This window comes from Rosa chinensis, chromosome 2 (assembly GCF_002994745.2).
Source record: "Rosa chinensis cultivar Old Blush chromosome 2, RchiOBHm-V2, whole genome shotgun sequence".
Lineage (NCBI taxonomy): Eukaryota > Viridiplantae > Streptophyta > Magnoliopsida > Rosales > Rosaceae > Rosa > Rosa chinensis.
The window spans coordinates 73,208,845-73,229,541 of NC_037089.1; the positions used below are offsets into that span (position 1 = coordinate 73,208,845).

A 20,697-nucleotide genomic window follows, 5' to 3' on the forward strand; every position below is an offset into this window, starting at 1 on the left:
TTGTCTACAATGTGCTGCACATTCTCCTCTGCATGTTAACAGACGAAACTTTTTACTGCAATATATAGGAAAATCTAAATCATAAGAAATTAAATGGACTGCTTCTAACTACCAAAATCTAAAGGAAATAAAAATTGAAAGCTATCCACATCGATAGGTTTCCTCATCCTTTTTCCTCTCTACATTAGGAAAAAGGCAACTAAAAGTAGGAATGTAGAATGCTATGAAACAGAACAAGTTTTCATTTGAAAATCCATTCCTTTATATCATAAGCTAAAACTGAATCCTTTATATGATAAGCTAATATTAGTTATCAGTGGCTATGTGATTTGCTCATGTGCAAGTAAAACACTGTGCTATGTATAAAGCATACGGACATGGTATATTAACCAGGTAAAGATGCAATAGGTTGGAGTGTGTATGCTTAGAGTGTGTTTGGAGGTGTCGTGTCATGCTAAAAGCCTAAAACATGAAAATTTTGTCAACACTATATTTTCTTAAAATTATCTTAAGTCTACAGTTGGTGAAACATTATTTTTTGAAGTTGTTTCAAGTAACAAAACCTAAAAGTACTTACCCATTTTCTTATAAAATGTTTTCAGATTTCCGACTATGGAAAATTAAAAAAAAATAATTAAGTTAGGATTTTTAAACAAAAATTGTTCTAAAATTTTTATTGAGAATTCATGATTTTTGACAATTTTTTTTATTCAAAATTCCGTGGCCAGTTTAAACGAGTTTGGGACATTATTATATGGTGAAACCACATTTTCCGTTGTGCTTTGCCCTAGCTTCCATAGGGATTGACGGCAACAATGCAATTTAGGTGGACTCTGATCAACTGAACCTTTTTTTTTTTTTTTTGATATATGGGGGCCAAAAGGCCCAAAGAACAAAGACAGAGAAAACAATTAGGAAGTAACATTCCTGGTTATAACAGTTTCACACAAGATCAACTGAACAATTTGCTCTTAAAGCACAGCATCAAAAGAAGGGAAAAAAAAGAAGAAAAAAAACAGGTGCCATTGCGGATCCTGCTGCATACCAAAGGTCCAAAAGTAGTTTTCACACGAAAGCATACGGTTGAGCTAGACTTTGGGATTGCATTACTCAGAACAGAACAGACTCAAAAGCATGTGATGCTCGTATAAGTCGTCAAAACTATCTGCGCAATGTAAATTCGTCAAGCTAGCTAATTCTTCAAAACTACGTCGGAAACAATTTGTTCTTCAATGCTGGGGTAATGTAACACCTTAATGAGAAAGCATTCGAGTAATAGATCAAACCAGAGGTTAGTCTTTAACTTTTACCATAAATCTATCTACAGATAAAAAGCACCCAACGGAAATATAAGTGGACCTTATATGTTTGTCCGTTTGGTCAGAGCTACCATGAACTTCCAAATTACAAGTTTCTGTGGTCTGTATTGACCAACCACACATATTGCAGCATATTGCCTCCCACAGGGCCAAGGGAACCTACCCCTCCCTCTAAGAATCAATAAGGAAATCTAAGTCCAATCCAGAAACAATAGATTGCTGCTGATGTGTAGATATCCTAATCCACATCATCATCACCTTCCCATTATATACAGCCGACTCTCTCCTAGTTCTAAACATCTTCATTTCATAGCTAGCACCTGCTCAAGACCACCCTACTTCAAACAGAAAAACAGTCATGGCAACCTCTTCAATCCACCAGTCAGCATTTGCCGGCCAGACTGTTCTGAAGCAATCGAATAAGCTCATCCAAAAGATTGGCGGCCTTGGTGACGGCCGCATCACCATGAGGCGCACCGTTAAAAGTGCTCCTGAAAGCATATGGTAAGTACCTTGGCTACAGCCTTGAGTACAAGTTAGTTTCTACAAACAACTCTTAATAAGACTTCATAGCAGTTGGCTTATGATCAGTGCACAAAGCCACCAACTTAGATGTAATCACTAGTAAAACAACTCTTATCATTGAAATGATATTACGAATAATATACAATTACTATAACACTGTATTGTAGCTCAATGCATAAGGTTATATTGTTGACCAAAATATTCATATCTGGCATTAGGAAGTATGATGTAAACCTTTGAATGCTGACACATTCAACTGTCCTTGACTAAACAGGTATGGCCCTGACCGCCCAAAATACTTGGGACCATTCTCCGAGCAAACTCCATCCTACTTGACCGGTGAATTTCCAGGTGACTATGGATGGGACACTGCTGGACTATCCGCAGACCCCGAGACCTTCGCCAAGAACCGCGAGCTTGAGGTGATCCACAGCCGGTGGGCCATGCTTGGTGCATTGGGCTGTGTCTTCCCAGAAGTCCTGTCAAAGAACGGTGTCAAGTTTGGCGAAGCTGTTTGGTTCAAGGCCGGGTCTCAAATCTTCTCCGAGGGCGGCCTGGACTACCTAGGCAACCCAAACCTCGTCCATGCCCAGAGCATCCTGGCAATCTGGGCTGTCCAGGTTGTGCTCATGGGATTTGTTGAAGGATACAGAGTTGGTGGAGGACCACTTGGGGAAGGTCTGGATCCACTTTACCCTGGAGGATCATTTGACCCACTTGGACTTGCTGACGATCCTGAAGCCTTTGCTGAACTGAAGGTGAAGGAAGTCAAGAATGGGCGGTTGGCAATGACCTCAATGTTTGGATTCTTTGTTCAGGCTATTGTAACTGGAAAAGGGCCAGTTGAGAACCTCTATGACCACGTTGCTGATCCCGTGGCCAACAATGCATGGGCATACGCTACCAACTTTGTCCCCGGGAAGTGAAGAAACCTAAATTGCTGGCATTTCATCTGCAACATTATCCAAAGTTGTTATTTTTCTGTATCCAGTAAAAAGATGCAGCTTCTTTTTGCTTGAACAACTTCTTTGTTTATTGGCCAAAAGAAAAGAAAAGAATACAAGAAAAAAGAGAACTGTTTATTTGTCTAAATGCGGTGCACATTCAGGTGCTCATGTCAACAGATGCATGCTTTACTGCAATTTAGGTATATCTAAACCAGAATAAATTAAGCAGACTGCTTCTAAATGTCAAAACAGAAGTGAATAAAAATTCAAAACCATGTTATTATCACATTTATAAAGTTCCCCATCTTTCCATCCACATTAGGCAAACTAAGCTGGAATGCATTATGCATGAAACAAAAAGACAAGGAGCACCTAGTCTACATGCCTTCAGCCCATACAGTGTCAAACTGTCAATGACATGATGGAAGAGGCTAACATGTTCCAGTGTAGTCTCAGCATAATGCCTGAGATTGGTGACTGATGATGATAATCCAAATAGGAAGACCCTGTTACAAGCTTTGACGTAAAAACCAAATACTTGTATGCATAAATTTGCAATCTGTCTCTATTCTGGTTGCTCTTTTGGTGCTCACATGCCTCTACCCTTCTGAGAGCATGACAGCAACAATAACAGGCCAGAACTGAAAGGTAATTGTCAATGAACTTGATGATGCAAACATTGAGTGTATTTTTTTTTTTCCCTGAAACTCAAGGAAGGGTTTCCACTTTAGTAAGTGGTAATAGCTACTGTGGTAATAGCGATACAAAATGGAATGCCTTTTGTTTTGTTGATTTCACTTGCATTTTACCAGTTGAAGGAGAGAGTGCTCCATAATCAGGCAGATCTTCAGAATCTATTAAATTATGTCATTATGGGCTTCATAACAGTCATCTGCATTGAAAGAACTACGGAAGAAATGCGTAACCAGATGGAGATTATGTAATGTCAGAAGAGTGAAAAACACTTGAGCAAAGAAGTTGACTGATCAAGCTGAACAACTGCTCTTAATGCAAGGGATTCATAAGAACCTCCCGGCAATTGACCAGAATACATCTTTTGCAGTTGCCCCATACAGTGTCAAATAAACTAGAATGCTCTTGTTCCAACACAAACAGCTTTCGGTCTTTGGTGATCATTTTGAAGTGATTACTGTTCAATAGAGACTTAGAAAAAGGACGGTTCAGTTGATGATACTGCATTACGTCGAATAGACTCCACATGTGATCATGAACCAAGTCTTAAAAGCTACTGGGGCAATGTAACCCTATAACAGAACTCAATGAATAGATTGAACCAGAGGTGGGAGTTTTTTTTACCGTCAATCTACAGATAAAAAGTACCCAGTTTGTGCTTTTAATGAGCATATCAGTGGGGCTATAAAATATTTGTCCTTTTAATTAGAGCTGCCAGGAAGGCAAGAACTTCCAAAGCAGAAGCTTTTGTGGCTGGTATTCACCAACCACACACATTGCAGCCTTCTGCCACATGGCTACTGGATAACATCTACCTCCCTGTAAGATTTAGTAAGGAAATCTATATCCAATCAAGAAACAATAGAATTCTGCTGATGTGTAGATACCCTAATCCACATCATCTCCCATTCCCATTATATAAACCCCACTCTCTCCTAGTTCTAAACATCCCAATTCATAGCCCACTCAACACCACCCATCCTCAAACAGAAAAATAGTAATGGCAACCTCTCAAATCCAGCAGTCAGCATTTGCCGGCCAGACCGCATTGAAGCAATCAAATGAGCTCATCCAAAAGATTGGAGGCCTTGGTGGTGGCCGTATCACGATGAGGCGCACTGTTAAGAGTGCCCCCGAAAGCATATGGTGAGTAACTTGGCTACAGCCTGTGACTAAAAGTTATTTTCTCGAAAATATTCTTACTATAACTTCCAATATAACAGTAAGTAATAAAGGTTAGGATCAGAGCACAAAATTCAATATAGTCAGTACTCAGTAGCAAACAACTCTTTGCATTGCAATATTAATCGATCAATGTACAATGGTAGAGTCTTTTAGCAGTATATACTAGTTTAGTACTTAAAAGTACAAGACCAAAATGTTCATATATTTGCATTACTAAGTATACATCATACCTTTGAAGTCAAGAGCTTGAGCTTATGCTGACACACTTCGACTGCAAATGACAAAACAGGTATGGCCCTGACCGTCCAAAATACTTGGGACCATTCTCCGAGCAAACTCCATCCTACTTGACTGGTGAATTCCCAGGCGACTACGGATGGGACACTGCTGGACTATCTGCAGACCCCGAGACCTTTGCCAAAAACCGTGAGCTTGAGGTGATCCACAGCCGATGGGCAATGCTTGGTGCATTGGGCTGCGTCTTCCCAGAAGTCTTGTCCAAGAATGGTGTCAAGTTCGGTGAGGCTGTTTGGTTCAAGGCCGGGTCCCAAATCTTTTCAGAGGGCGGCCTTGACTATCTTGGCAACCCAAACCTTGTCCATGCCCAGAGCATTTTAGCAATCTGGGCTGTCCAAGTTGTCCTCATGGGATTTGTTGAGGGATACAGAGTCGGTGGAGGACCACTTGGCGAAGGTCTGGATCCACTTTACCCTGGAGGATCATTTGACCCACTTGGACTTGCTGATGATCCTGAAGCCTTTGCTGAACTGAAGGTGAAGGAACTCAAAAATGGGCGGCTGGCAATGACCTCAATGTTTGGATTCTTTGTTCAGGCTATTGTCACTGGAAAGGGTCCTGTTGAGAACCTCTATGACCATGTTGCTGATCCAGTGGCTAACAATGCATGGGCTTATGCCACAAACTTCGTCCCTGGAAAGTGAACAAGCTTAAGTCGATGCTTTTGATCTGTAAAACTACCCAAACTTCTTGATGTTGTTGTGGTTGTTTCTCTGGGACCCCATTAGTTCTGATGTAAAATCTATTTTCCAAAACAAGTTCTGATGTAATTTCTTAGTAGAAACTGCTTGTATCAGAATCACTTTATCCAGTAAAAATACCAAGCTCATTTGTGGTTGAACTCCTTATCTATCTATATGTCCTGCACATTCAAGAGTTATCATGAACAGATGCATGGTTTGCTGCAATATAAGGTAAATTTAAGCCATAAATGAGATATATGGAAGATATTTATAATTTTCCCTTCTGCTTAAGCACACTCAGGTCAATGACTACACATAAAGAGAGTAAAACAATAAAACTGCAACCAACTTAATTTTTTGAACTGATGGAAATCACCTCTCACTTTAATGTTAGTTAAAGATTGTCTGTATTGCTAAGGCCAATGCACAAGTTTCTAGCCAATACAAAATTATAGGAGGGCAAGGCACACCGCACGTCCCTAATTCAAGGAGGGTCTTATGGCATTGGAACAAGTCATACTGTCACATCAACACACGCCCTAAGAATAGCCTATACTATATTTATAAAATGAACACATACAGAAATGCTTATAAATTTATAATTAAAGTGATAGCAGTGTCTACCCCAAATTGCAAAGATGAGCATAGAATTGGGTTCAGCACATTAAATTCAATCAGTTCAGTAAGAATATATGAAAGAATAATTCATGTTTCTTCTCAAAAAAAAAAAAAAAAAAAACCTTGAAAATGGAATAGTTATTATCTCCTGTTTAATCTAAGTATAATGAAGATTGCCTATGATACTGGGGGTACCCAGTAAACAAACTTCCACCTATGCAGATGAAAGAAAATATGGCAAATGCTATTATCTCTCAATACAACCTGAGTAGGAGGAACACAAATTAAATCTGAGGGCAATCATATCTGTGTCACAAAAGAGGCTGTTTTTCATGACTCAACGTATGACCACCAAGTCAGTTGGGACGGTAAGATCATTACATCAAGACTGCCCATACTACTAAACATATCTAAAACAAACACAAAAGAAATGTCTAAGATCAGTAAAAATTATACCATTTGCTGCTCCAATTTTAAGAGTGCAAGCATATATAGGTAAGCTGCTTCTTGCTTGAGGAAATTATCACAGGCATGAAAGCCAGCTGGTTAGGAAGTCAGTCACCAAAAATCTTTGCAAGAACATGACCCATTGGCGAAGTGATGGAAACGGCTATTATCTCTGACAACAATCTCACGATTATAGATCTTGGAAAGGAGTTTAGTGACAGAATGGCAATCATTACAGACACGAAGATTCTTTATGATGCGAATAGGACTCCTAGGTTCCAAATTAATTAGACCAAATGCAATGGCCAATCTCTCACTATGGTTTTCCAGTTCAGCTTCCTTCTCCTTTTCATCCTCAAGACACAATAAAACTTGGCTTGTGTCAGGAACATGTCCTGCAGATTTTAGTTTCTCTCTCACCTCACTCAACTTGGAATATATCTCTTTTGTCTGAGGATGGGATTTGTCACCGACAATAAACTCATGAAGCATACCTCTGTGCTCTATGGTACTGCATCCTGGGTCCTTTTTGACACCTCTCTTTTTCATCATTTCTCTTACCTGTGAAACTTTCTCCCACTGATCAGCTGCAGCATACATGTTAGAGAGCACAACGTAGCATCCAATAGTATCTGGAGACACCTCTATCAAATGTTGAGCTGCATAATCACCAATTTCAACATTTCCATGGATCCGGGCACCGCTAAGTAAACTCATCCAAATAACTTTGTTTGGTTTCATTGGCATACTCCCAATGACATTCTTTGCCTCGTCCAAACAGCCAGCTCGACATAAAATGTCTACAAAGCAACCATAGTGCTCAATTGTGGGTTCAATTCCATAATCCTTTATCATCATATTGAAATAGTAACGTCCAAGATCGACCAATCCAGCATGGCTACATGCATTCAAGATTCCAACAAAAGTTATAGCATGAGGCTCCATCCCATTTTTGCGCATTTCCAGAAACAGCTGAAGAACCTGGTCAGCCATACCATGCATTCCTAAACCAACAATTATAGCCGTCCAATGCCCCACTTTCTTCCTCTGTATACCTCGAAACACAGCCATTGCACTGTCAATGCTTCCACACTTATAATACATTTCTATTAATGACGTACCAAGCACACCATCCAATTCAAACCCATGTTTCACCATCACACAATGAACCAATCTCCCCTTACTTAAAGCGGCTAATCCCGAAACAGCAGAAAGCACACTGACCAATGTAGCAGGAGTAGGCCTAAGATCCTCTTCCAAAATCTCTCGAAACAACTCCAACGCTTCCGCAAACCTCCCATTAAACTCATAACCAGCAATCATCGAATTCCATGTTATCACATCTCTAGTCAACATCTGACTAAACAACTCCCTCGCCGTCTCAAAGTCCCTAGCTTTCATGTACCCATTGATCATGGCATTCCAGGAAACCAAATTTTTATCCGGCATCCTATCAAAAACCTCCCTAGCCTTCTCTACATTCCCACATTTCGACAAGCCATCAACCAAAACCGTCCACGAAAACGAATCCCTCTCCTCCATCTGATCAAACAACTCCACCGCAACATCAACTCTCCCACATCTAGCGTACCCATCAATCAAAGAATTCCACGCCACCAAATCCCTCTCACGCATTTCATCGAACACCTTGCGCGCAAACTCAATCTCTCCACATTTGGAGTACATACTCACCAAGCTGCTCTGCACAAACTTATCCAATCCCAGCCCAATTTTCAAGCCCAGCCCGTGAATCTGCCTCCCTTCCTCCACCGCATTCAGCCTCGCACAGCCCTTGATCACACACGGCAACGTGAAGTTATCCGGCGCGTGGTGGCGGACCAAGTCGCGGAACAAAACGACGGCGTCGTGGGAGCGTTGGTTGGTGACGTGGGATTTGATGAGGACGTTCCAGGAGACCAAGTTGGGGTCTTGGATTTGGGTGAAGACGGAGCGGGCGTAGGTGAGGTGGTTGATTTTGGGGTCGGCGTAGAGAGAGAAGAGGCGGGAAGCGATTAAAGGGTTGGTGAAAGCTCCAGTCTTGAGGGACAGGGCGTGGAGCTGGGTTGCTTCTTGTAGGGTTTTGCAGCTCTGGAGGAGAGAAAAGGAGAGGTTTTGGGGAGAGAGTGGTGGTGGTGGTGGAGGGAGGAAGTGAGAGGGTGTGAGCTGCAGCATTGCTTTCGGTTTCAGGAGTTTACAAGTGGATTAGATAGTGAACAGAGGACCATGGGGTCAGTCCATGGTTTACTGATAAAGGTTTTTTTTTTTTTTTTTGACTTTGTCAAAGGGAACTCAAAGTCTTCCTAAACACAAGATAAATCACTTCAGCGCATTTGAAATGATCCAACTATGCATTGCAGCACAGTGTCTGGCTACTGCTACGCGGAATAGTCTTCTAGAAGTCACCTGAAAAATGATATCAGTTTATCAGAGTTGAAGGTGACTCCAAATTGGTAATTGATTAGGAAAGTGTGATGTTCCTTTGGTAATTTAGAGACATCATCAACATGAAAGATAATTTCTCATATATCTCTTTTGACCATATCTTGAAAGAAGCTAATTTTATAGTGGATGCGGATGCGGAAGTCAGTCATTCATTGCAAGCCGGTCGAGTTTGGGATAATGGATCACCATTATTGGCTCTACCAGCATTTAAATTCTATTTGTTTGGTTCTGGATGCCTAAGGAGCTTTTGTTTCTAATTTTGTAATAGTCTTTTCTTCTAAATAAAAAAAGATATACTAAACAATGCATTTTCTCGTTGTTTTTTCTTGAGTTTTCAACAGCAAAAGAAAACTAATTAGAAGTTTATTCTCCTTACCTAAATGATAATTATTACATTTATAAAAAATAAAAAAAAATGATAGTCGTTGAAGTGGTATAAGAGACAACTGGATCAAATAGTTGAGACTAAAATGTTAAAGATTTTATCCCTTCTTCTTTTTTTCTTCCTTGAGAAAGGACTTTTTGTTTTTTTGAGTTTTTACTTCTTCACACCGAAAAAAGAGCTTTTACTTTTACCTTTTATCCTTTTTCCCGGAAGAAAATAACCCTAGTTTTACTCAACAGTCTTAACGGACCTCTCATCCTCTTCCCACTTTCACAGTTTCACAAAGCAAAACCAGCAAGCAGCCTAACCCTATGGTTCTCCAATGACCACGTTCACCAACTCGGCGAGTCGACTCACTCTCCCCTACCAACCAACCCCTCTCAATTCCCAGATCCCTCAAAACCCACTAAAGAACCCATCTTTACCATCTTCCACAATCCCTAATGACCTCCACATAGCCCAAAATGTTAAACCCCATCAAAACCCCAACTCTCCTTCACCTCAGAACCTTCCAATCTCTATTGGGTCCTCACCATTTTCCCAAACTTTCATCAAGAACCAAGCTTTTCACCCATCCCTGTCACTCCTTCCCAAACCCTTTCCCAAACTTGGTCTCCAAAATCCGTGACATTTTGAGTGACCCCAAATGGGAAAAAAGCTCAGAGCTTTTGGGTCTGATCCAAAATCTCAGAACCTATCACATGTTGAAGATTATTCAGACTCACAGGAACACAGACTCGGCTTTGAGATTCTTCTTCTGGGTTTCGAGGAGAAAACCTTACAAGCATGACATGAGCTGCTTTGTTTCAATGCTGGATAGGCTTGTGAGGGAGAAGCTTTTCGGGCCGGCAGACCATGTAAGGCTTTTGCTTGTTAAAGCTTGTAGGAATGAGGAAGAGCTTAAATGGGTGATTGGGTATTTGAATGAAAAGAAAAGAACTGGTTTTGGGTTTACATTGTATAGTTTCAATACGCTTTTGATTCAGTTGGGCAAGTTTGAGATGGTTAGCGAAGCTCAAAATGTGTATAATGAGATACTAAGTAGTGAGGTTAAGCCGAGTTTGTTGACATTTAATACTATGATCAATATATTGTGCAAGAAGGGCAAGGTTCAGGAAGCAGAGTTGATTTTGAGCAGGATTATGCAGTATGAAATGTTGCCGGATGTTTTTACTTATACATCGTTGGTTCTCGGGCATTGTAGAAGTGGTAACTTAAATTTGGCATTTGAGGTATATGATCGGATGGTGAAGGCGGGTTGTGACCCGAATTCAGTTACGTACTCAACACTTATTAATGGGTTATGCAATGAGGGGAGGGTGGATGAGGCACTGGATATGCTTGATGAAATGATAGGGAAGGGGATTGAACCCACAGTTTATACTTACACTGTCCCAATTACTTCACTTTGTGAGGCAAATCGACCATTGGAAGCAATTAGGCTTTTCGGAAGTATGACGAAGAGGGGTTGCTGTCCGAATATTCATACTTATACAGCATTGATCAGTGGGTTGTCTCGGACAGGGAAACTCGAAGTTGCTATTGGACTCTATCACAAACTGTTGAAGGATGGTATGGTTCCAAGCATGGTTACCTTCAACACAATTATGAATGAAACAATTGAGGCAGGAAGATATGACATGGGTCTGAAGATTATTTATTGGATGGAGAGACATGGTTATGGTATCTCGGAAAATACCCGAACACACAATCATATCATCAAGGGCTTATGCTTGATGGGTAAGATTCACAATGCGATGGCTCTTTTAAGCAAAATGCTTAAAGTGGGACCGTCTCCAAATGTGATTACATATAACACATTGATCAATGGATACCTCAATAGAGGTAATCTAAACAATGCTCTGAGGTTATTAGAGTTGATGAAAGGGAGAGGATGTAAACTAGATGAGTGGACGTATACCGAAGTTATTTCTGGGTGTTGCAAGGCGCACAAGTCTGAATTTGCATTTAATCTTTTCCATGATATGTTAAAACAGGGCATTAGCCCAAATCAGGTCACTTACAACGTTTTGATTGTTGGATGCTGTAATGAGCGGAAGGTAGATGCTGCCTCGTCATTTTTCAAGCAAATGGAAGAGAATGGTTGCTCTCCAGATATTGAAAGCTACAATGCCATTATACATCGTTTGTCAAAAGACAGTCAGTTTGCTAAAGCCAAGCTACTGTGTAAAAAGATGGTGGATCAAGGACTGCTTCCGAATGTCATTACCTACACATCTTTAATTGATGGCCTCTGTAAGAATGGTAGTACTGACCTTGCGTTCAGGATTTTCCATCAAATGAGAGAAAGAGATTGCTTGCCGAACTTGTACACTTATAGTTCACTTGTTTTTGGGTTATGTCAAGAAGGCAAGGCTGATGATGCTGAGAGGTTACTTGAAGAAATGGAGAGGGAAGGATTGGTTCCTGATGTGGTAACATTTACCACGCTCATTAATGGTTTTGTTATGCTTGGTAGGCTAGATCATGCACTCTTACTTCTTAAGCGAATGGTTGATGTTGGCTGCAAACCCAACTATTTTACTTTTACTGTGTTGGTCAAAGGGTTGCAAAGGGAAAGTCAGTTACTCACAGAAAAGGTTGTGGGCCTTGTCGCGCAACATGAAGCACACTGTGGTTCCAGCTCTGACAAGAGATTCAACTTTTTTGAGATATTATGTAATCTCCTAGCTAGGATGTCAGAGAATGGATGTGAACCAACTATTGATACCTACAGTATTTTAGTGAGAGGCTTGTGTGAAGATCGCAAATATGATGAAGTAGATCAGTTGGTGGAGCATATGAAAGAGAAAGGCCTGTATCCCAGTGAAGAGTTTTACAGGCCTCTATTCTTTGCTTATTGCATAAACTTAAAACTGGACTCTGCTCTGGAAATCTTTGGCTTGATGGCAGATAGAGGCTTTAAGGTTAACTTTTCAACCTATACAGCACTTATTTGTGCTCTCTGCAGGGCAAATCGGATGGAAGAAGCTGAAACGTTGTTGAAAAGTATGCTAGAATGCCAGTGGAATGCTGATGAGATTGTTTGGACTGTATTAATCGATGGGTTACTGAAAAAAGGGCAGTCAGATCCATGCATGCAGCTTCTTCATGTTATTGAATCTCAAAACTGCAGTCTCTGGGTCGAGACATATGCTATCTTGGCCAGAGAACTTTCTCAAGTAAACAAAACTATGGCGACTTCTCAAATTGCTGACAGAGCGATAGATTTAGAAGTACATTGATCATGGTTTCATTATACACATGAAGACACAAAGCATTCTGTGGTCTTCAGGAGGAGATCTGGTAAATGAGATCCATTGCCAACAAATCCAAATGAAACCTTTTTCCGCCTGAGCTGTTGATATTCTTCATCTGTGACCAGTTTGCAGCTTGCTCATACATAAATGGTAAGTAGATGGCATTTCCTAACATTATTAACATCTGCTTCTTTCCATTACTCTGTATGGTAACTATGTGCATGCTTCAGTTCTGTTAGCTTTTGATTGATTTTGATGGCAATATTTGTCAATGCTCACCAAAAAAAAAAATAGTCGGGGATGTTTGGTTTGAGATAGATTGAAAATTGGGTCTGCATGAAGTGGCTTCCTGAGGTAGACATACAGTTTAGTTAGGTAAAGTATACACCTTTTATTAATTGCTTTTGGTGTGCAGTTGATGGTTGGGTGCACCATGCACCAATCGGGTATTTCTGGTGGTTGGCTTAGGGTGTTCTGTGCATAGCAAAGTGTCAAAATTACGGCTTCGCCACGTGGCACGATAAAGAAAGGTGGATGTGCAAGAATCTTCCAATTACATATACATGAAACATAGTTATATCTAGAATTGAAATGATTACTCTACCCCATAGTTTGGATTTCTAAGTGTCAAAGTAGTCATCTCATACTGGTCTATAACTTTGTGGCCAAGGCTTTGGAAGCTTGTATGGTGGTGGTGGTCCTGCTCTCAAAGCAGAAACCAAAGAAATGAAAAAAATGGTCATCTCATGACCCATCTGCTTAAAGTCTTTTGTATAATCAAAATGTACATTTGTTACTTAAGGGAAGATTATATAGTTGAAACATGGATGTATATGATCATCTTTCTGGTTTGTTACCATTTTACATGCTTGCACCATATTTCTGCTGGCATAATAAAATGGACTGAGGGTTAGTCATGGCATTATGTACTTGCAGGTGATGCAGCTTGGATGTTCTCATTGGAAAGCTTCCTAATAACTTATGACAAGAAGATGTTAAGGTACACCTTGTTTGACTCCTACACTGGATTATTTCGTAGTCATATAACTCACAGAATTGATTCATTGTATTCTTTACACCAAGATTCATTAATAAAATATACTCAGGTTACAGTAGTATATGTTGAGGCCTGATTTAGTAACAATTTTTGTTTTCGTTTCTTTTAATTTTAATTTGCATTCTATATATTTCCCTTAACACTTCTCTCCTCTCTCATATTATTCTTATAAAATAAAAGGAAACTAAATATTAAATAATCCTTTGGATCATTGGCTACTGCTCAATTGTGTTGTCGATATTACCAGTTTGTTATAAATCATCAACAAAAGTTGTTTACAGTTGCAACCTGATTTAAACTGATAGTTTTTATGATTCAGGGATTCCCAGATGCTGATCATTAATAGTTGACATGAGGATATTCATTAAAGTAGACATAGTTAGTGAGGTCATTTATATAAAGCTCAATTTGCACCAAGACTTTTTAGAATGAAATGCCAAGTTCCATATTACTGAACAAGCTTACCACTTTTTGAGCTTGCCTCAAGTTGTTCTAATATTGCTAAGGTTGAGAACTACTGCTCGATGTACATCGAATTCTTGGGTCAAGATGAGCTCAAGTTCAGTAGTCTCTGTAAGTAAAGGGGAAAAATTACCTACATCAATAAGAGAAAGTTAAAGTTCCCAATGAACATAATACAAAGGTCACTACGTCCTGCGATGGTGTTGGCTTTTTGACTACCACCTAGCTAAAAGCATAATTTCCCATATACTGTATTCCACAATTGGATGAAGTTTTCTCCTTTTCTTATCGTGTCAGTGGCCTCTTGAATCTTTGTGACTCTGGGCATTCTTTGTTTTTCTTTTCTAATTCGCAATTGATATGTAGTTGGAGCTCTTTCTGTTCCTCCTTATTTTGTCTAGAGTCCTTGTAATTCCATTAATTTATGATATAATATATTTTTTTTGGCTTAATATTGGTGGCTTTTGATTGGTCAGTCTCTTATGCTGCTTGATATTGTTTGCCTAGTCTGAAACTCTGATCACAGAAGGACGAGAAGCCATTTGGTCTTGTATGAGCGGCTTTCTTTCCCAACAGTATTAATTCTATCATGTAATTGAAAATTTATTTCTGCAATTCTAATTGAACCTGCAGTGATTGAAGTCTTATAAAACAGATGTTTTTCTCAACAGAATAACCATTACTCTTATATTATTGGTGTCTTGGGTTCAAGTGTTTGGTTTCAAAGGAAGAAACAAAGAATGCCAACCACTATGGCAAATGTATTTCTTTTGTTGATTGTCCATGGGTTGCTCAAGACTATAACAACCCACACTATTATAATTTCCACAGTAGCTAGTCTCTCTCAAGTTTGTTTTTTCTCTTTGTAGCAAAGAAAAATTTCGGTCTTTTCTTCTGAAACAACATGATCAAAATGTAATATAATGTTTATTTAGTTATGCAAAATCATTGATGATAGATATCTTACTCAACTTGTTTGGTTACTTGTACCAAAACAATCAAGGCCTTGCGCACGTCAATGTATTGACTGGATAGAATTTTCTGTTACACTTGCCACAGCCAATTGTAGGGAAGATTTTTCTCATTTTCAGAGACATTCGTAGATACAAACTGGTTGTATCTGTCCAATCACATACTAGGTTGCATGATGAGGAAGTAAAAAATTATAGTTGTATTTTTTTTTTTTAGAATTAAAAATTATAGTTGTATACTACCAGTTATATCGAAGATTTTCTCCAGTTTTTGCCCACAGGGCTGTATTGTTTTGTGTATAGATTCTGTGTAATTTTCTTTTTTACCTGCATACTGTTTTACTGATTACCTGTCCCATAGACCCAAAAAGTAGAATCAACATGAAAGATTTACTCAATTTTTTTTTTTTTTTTGAAATTTACTCAATTACTTCTCTCAGTTTTGAAGTGATTGAGTATACTTAAAGATCTAAAAGACAAACAGAGATGTTTCGTGTGCTTCATATTTTAGTGCTAGCCTTTCTTACCCAGCTGCATATACAAAGTGCATGAAATGTGCAAACTCATCAAGGATTCCTTTCCATTTTGCCATGTGCAAGAGTCTCAATCAAAAACATCATCCCTCCAAATATATTCCTTCTCACCCTTGTCTTGTCTTTTCTATATAAACCCCAAACCTCTCACTTCATGAACTCCATCTTCAAAAGCCAGAGAATAGAAAGGTACAAAAGAATCAATATTCACCCAGAGGCCCCCCAGAGATAAATCAGAGCCATCGATGCCAACACAGTCTTAAAAGACAATAAGACACAAAGCATTACCTAATTATTGATTCCTCTAAACTCTCTTCCAAATGCTACTTCCATTTTCGATTTGGACTCACTCTCTTGCTCTCTTCCTCTTTCATAAAGTCCTTTTGCCTAACCATCCACCAACCCAGCCTTCTCTAGATTAGCCTTTCAGCCCTTTCTCCTTGGAATTTTGCAGCACAGCAGCTGATTCGTTTTTGTATTACATCATCATAAAATCACTTGGAAAGTCCCATTTTGCGTATTTAAGTGCTAAACACAACACAACCCATTTTCTATATAAACACTTTGAGTTCATTTAAGCCCTTCACTACCAATCATAGCCTAAACCAAACAAAAGACCACCCACCCTTTACTCTTCAAACTCTTCTTCTTCAATGGGTAGGCACAGCTCTGATCCGATTATGGTTAGTTCTTCCATTGCTCTCTTGCAAGAGAGGTTCAGACAGTTGCAGAAAGTGAAGGAGAGGAGGGAGGAGCAACAGCTTCTGCAGTTTTTGTCCGAGACAGAAAGGGTTGCACCCTCAACGAGGCATTTTGAGCCTGCAAGGCCCTCTTTCCAATCCGATATGGTGCTTCCTCTCAGGCCGTGTACTCCTGCAGCAGACTCATCACTCTCTCTGGGGCTCAATTTGCAGCCTAAACAAGTTGATTATTGTGTCATGAAGACTGCACATCCATTCTCAACCTCATCAACCACAACAAGTGCTTCAAGAAAATATGACAATTCAGAGCTTGATACCTCTCTTCATCTGTAAACAGATCATCCTGCCTCCACGATCTTTATGGCTTCTCCATGTTATCTTTTTTCCTTTCTTTTTCTTTGTTCTTTGTATGTAATATTAGAGTATGTAACTAAATATGACTGAGGTTTATTCATCTAAATAATGGAAGAAATAAAAGAAGGAATGGAGGAGCAGTCTGTTGCCCTTCTCTCCATTTTTGGCCCTTTAATGGTTTTGCTTGACCAAATTAAGAAATAATAAGACTTTAGAAAGATTTACAATCAAGAAATGGATTGCAGGAGATGGATTTCTACCTCCAAATATGTCTTATTATGAAGGTCTTTGTTTGAGCAAACATGATTATTAGTTCATAACGATTGAATGATTGATCATGAATAACAAGCCATCAAAAGGCTACTAGATTCTTCCTCATCATTCCACTGAAAAATACAAAAAGTAGGTGCAATGGTTTCATAGACTTAAGATCATTGATTGTTCATACAAATGATTTTAATATTTCATGTAAAATGTCACTATTTACAAAGATGTCGCTAATTCTCCACGTGCTTCCATAATTTTCACACTAATTCATCTGCTAAACATAATATACAGTGACCAGTAGTCATAATCACCGCATAAACCCTACATGCTTTAGTGGAGTGTCAATATTGGTGCTGCAGTCATGACTCATGAAGAGCGCAGCCCCAACAATCATTTCATGTCATGTATCAACTTTTTTAGAGTTTTAGATGTACTGTTTTTAAAGAAATTCCACAAAAATGAAAAAACTTTACTGATTTATTGTAAAAATAAAGCATATGTTATAAAGTAGAGAGAAGATGGAGAGAAAATAGTTTGGAGGAAGTAGAAGTGTATCATTCAGTCTCATTAGCCTCACTTATATAAAGGTAGGGTTTACATCAAAATACACAACTAATGAGTATTTACGTGGATAGCCATATAGATAATAATATTTACAACACGCCCCCTTGGATGTCCACCAATGAATGATGATATTGGACGCGCTTATTGTTGCCTCGTTAAAAACCTTGCCAGGTAACAAAAACTCAGTGGGACAAATATAACCCTGGTCGAAGGACAAAAAGAGCACAACGCGCATATGTCCTAGGTAGCATGCTTCTGGATGCTCCCCCTGATGAGAATCTCCCCCTGATTGTTGCAAGCCTTAATTATGTGTGCGATAAGCTACATGTACCATGTATAGTGGTTTGATGTGTCTATCACTGAAGTGAGACCACGTGTGCTTTGCATATAGGGGCTCATCACAAATTTTCATACCTGAAAAGGTTAAGCAATACCAACAAAGCTAGACGATTTTCAATAAGCCTTACCTCATATGATAAGGTTAGAAATAATCTCATATGCTCAAATTCATACACAAAGTAATAGCTAAACAATATAAAGAAATTGACACATTTAACTTTGTATAGTTTAAAACATTGAAAAATCATCATGACATACCTAGCCATACTCATCAATATCTTTGCGTATTGATATGTCCATATAAGCTCTTCAAGAGCTCTAAGTAATTCATAACTTTGTGAAAGTTAGAATATGTTGCAACATTATATTCATAATTCGAATTTGATAGTAGTCTCTTCATAGTACTCATTAAGGAAATTTAGATCTCGTTGACTATAACGAAATGAGTACATATGAGCTAGCTTTAGATTTTTTGATTCCATGAGTGAGCTTCAGGCTCTTTCAACCTTTCATGGACTTGCATTTGAATCATTCATGTATTTGAATCCCTTGAGGATTTGATAAGAAATACACTTATTATGACACTTTGCTTTTGAGATTTTGCTTTTAGCAATGTGTCTTCATAATATACGATGACAAAGTGCCATAAATCTCTCGTCAATATAACAGTTATATGCAACACTATACTTATAGAAAATTGTCATTCATATAAGGGAAGATATTCATAATCTCATGTCTCTATAAATAGACATTGTGTCATAGTGATTTATCTTCACTTTTGATAAATACCTTTTTGTACCATGTAGGGTTAAAGGTCCAAGTATTTCATCACGTTTCAAATATTCAATTTCATTGGAATTGCCTCTTTCCAATTTGGCCAATAATAATGTCGAATTTTGTATGAGAACGTGATTCAATGTCATCATAGCCCATGATAATTTTGGTAGCTACCATAGATAATATCAATCATCGATGATCATCCATTTTGTGATCCCACTATTCTCATATGCATGCATTAGCTATCCATATAGCTTATTAATATTGGGTACCCATGCCTCTTATGGGGCTTTCATCCTTTCTCAATAGACTTGTATCTCTTACAGGGCAGTCATATCACATGGATGAACTTATTTAGAGAATGTGGATCTTTTACTCATAACCTCATCTAGAGCGTTAGAGTGATATAGGGCTTTATGACCTCTACTTCACAGTAGTTACAACTTTGGAACCTATAGATATGTCACGCTTCAGGCGATTGACATATTTGATGAAATGTCCAACCATGACATCATTTATAATAGCTTTTGCAAGCTTTATTTGTGCAGCCTCGTTAGGAGCGCTAACATTTTAGTATGGCAGTCTTATCAGGAGAATCATGCCATTTGGACCAACACGTTTTCCATAATTCGAGTGTGGTCTAGATTGCTTGTACAATATTTTTTCTTTAGGGAATTTTTATCCCTAGTATGAGGATTGTATTTAGCACATGATTTTGTCACTTGTAAACCAATTCACTTCAGAAGTAGTGATTAATAAATCCTTCGTACTTTATGTACGAGGCTCAATTTGAGACATGATAAATTTACTGATTCATGCTCAGGCATGAATGATGAATTATCCGTCGTACTTCAGGTACGAGGACTAATACGAGAAACGATTAATTCACGCCGTTCATTAAAGACACTCTTTTCTCCCCCTAACGGCAAGAATATTGTCTCATTGAAGTGACAAATCATATGTGCAATACTACTCATTGACAAAATTCCTCATTAGCAAATTTTGCAATTACTATTGTTTAACACAATAATATTTGAACTCGACAATAAATCTCATTGGAACTTGTTGGTAATCTTACACAACATGAATGACCAATTTGGTCATGCCAAATTAATGTATCTGGCTTGGTGAACTTTGGGTTCATAACCATATATGCCTCTTATTGTTGTGTAATATAATCCAAATGAATTATACGGACCAGCAGTACTGTAATGAAAGTACATAACAAAATAGAAAAATTGCAGGGAAGAAAAATAAATAGATAAACTATGCAATAAAATTAACTGTGGAAACTTCTGGTTCCATTAATGAAGAAATTACACAGAACTTCTGGTCTGCTTAACTTCACAAAATGATCATCTTTTTTCTCTTTTCTAATCACACAAGAACATAATTTTATCTTGTGGAGAACGTGGCTTCTAGTTTTAGCCAAGTGTTCAAAATTGAACTTCAAATTCACATTGTGGTACGAAGGAGGGAACCCCAATACCAAAAAAAAAAATTAAAGGAACTTCAGGCCCTCTGATAATTGGGGATTAAGAAACATTTGAGTTCATATACTTTATTATATAGCTCTGAGAATCTTCTGGCCCTCATAATTGCATAAGTTCTGAAAAGCTTCATGTCACAATTTTCCAATTTACATTTCGTGATATTAGAGGAACTTCAGGTCCCCATATGATCAGGGATCAAGCAACATGCGATTTTGATCATTGTATAATTCTAAGGAACTTTTGACCCTTGTGAAGCTTTGAGAAAATTTCATGTCACAATTTTGAATATGCAACTCTTGAGGAACTTCAGGCCCTCTATAATCGAATCAAGAGATGTCAGGTCTCAATCTGCTTTGATTAGAAAATTCACAAGTAGAT

At 38.6% G+C, this 20,697-nt stretch overlaps 4 protein-coding genes across 6 annotated transcripts; 3 read left to right on the plus strand and 1 right to left on the minus strand.

Annotated features, from left to right (window-relative positions):
* Positions 1-1,587: 1,587 nt before the first annotated feature.
* On the plus strand, positions 1,588-2,916 carry LOC112187584 (chlorophyll a-b binding protein 151, chloroplastic). Its single transcript, XM_024326446.2, has 2 exons — positions 1,588-1,823; positions 2,119-2,916. The coding sequence occupies exons 1-2, from the start codon at positions 1,678-1,680 to the stop codon at positions 2,768-2,770; spliced, it is 798 nt and encodes a 265-aa protein (XP_024182214.1). The 5' UTR covers positions 1,588-1,677; the 3' UTR covers positions 2,771-2,916.
* LOC112187583 (pentatricopeptide repeat-containing protein At1g08070, chloroplastic) lies at positions 1,942-8,916 on the minus strand. The gene is made up of 3 exons (XM_024326445.2): positions 6,724-8,916; positions 4,900-5,828; positions 1,942-2,796 (listed from the first exon to the last, which is right to left on the minus strand). Exon 1 carries the CDS (start codon positions 8,884-8,886, stop codon positions 6,826-6,828), a length of 2,061 nt encoding a protein of 686 aa, XP_024182213.1. The 5' UTR covers positions 8,887-8,916; the 3' UTR covers positions 1,942-2,796; positions 4,900-5,828; positions 6,724-6,825.
* LOC112187585 (chlorophyll a-b binding protein 151, chloroplastic) lies at positions 4,421-5,807 on the plus strand. Its single transcript, XM_024326447.2, has 2 exons — positions 4,421-4,630; positions 4,959-5,807. The coding sequence occupies exons 1-2, from the start codon at positions 4,485-4,487 to the stop codon at positions 5,608-5,610; spliced, it is 798 nt and encodes a 265-aa protein (XP_024182215.1). The 5' UTR covers positions 4,421-4,484; the 3' UTR covers positions 5,611-5,807.
* Positions 8,917-9,791: 875 nt separating the features above from the next.
* On the plus strand, positions 9,792-17,110 carry LOC112187582 (pentatricopeptide repeat-containing protein At5g65560). Of its 3 annotated transcripts, none has more exons than XM_024326443.2 (3): positions 9,792-12,951; positions 13,217-13,331; positions 13,738-17,110. In XM_024326443.2, exon 1 carries the CDS (start codon positions 10,006-10,008, stop codon positions 12,784-12,786), a length of 2,781 nt encoding a protein of 926 aa, XP_024182211.1. In that variant the 5' UTR covers positions 9,792-10,005; the 3' UTR covers positions 12,787-12,951; positions 13,217-13,331; positions 13,738-17,110. The 3 variants fall into 3 exon arrangements, with proteins under 3 accessions (XP_024182211.1, XP_024182209.1, XP_024182208.1); XM_024326441.2 differs by lacking the exon at positions 13,217-13,331 and having other exon boundaries at positions 13,738-13,801; positions 14,178-17,110; XM_024326440.2 differs by lacking the exon at positions 13,217-13,331.
* Positions 17,111-20,697: the final 3,587 nt, after the last annotated feature.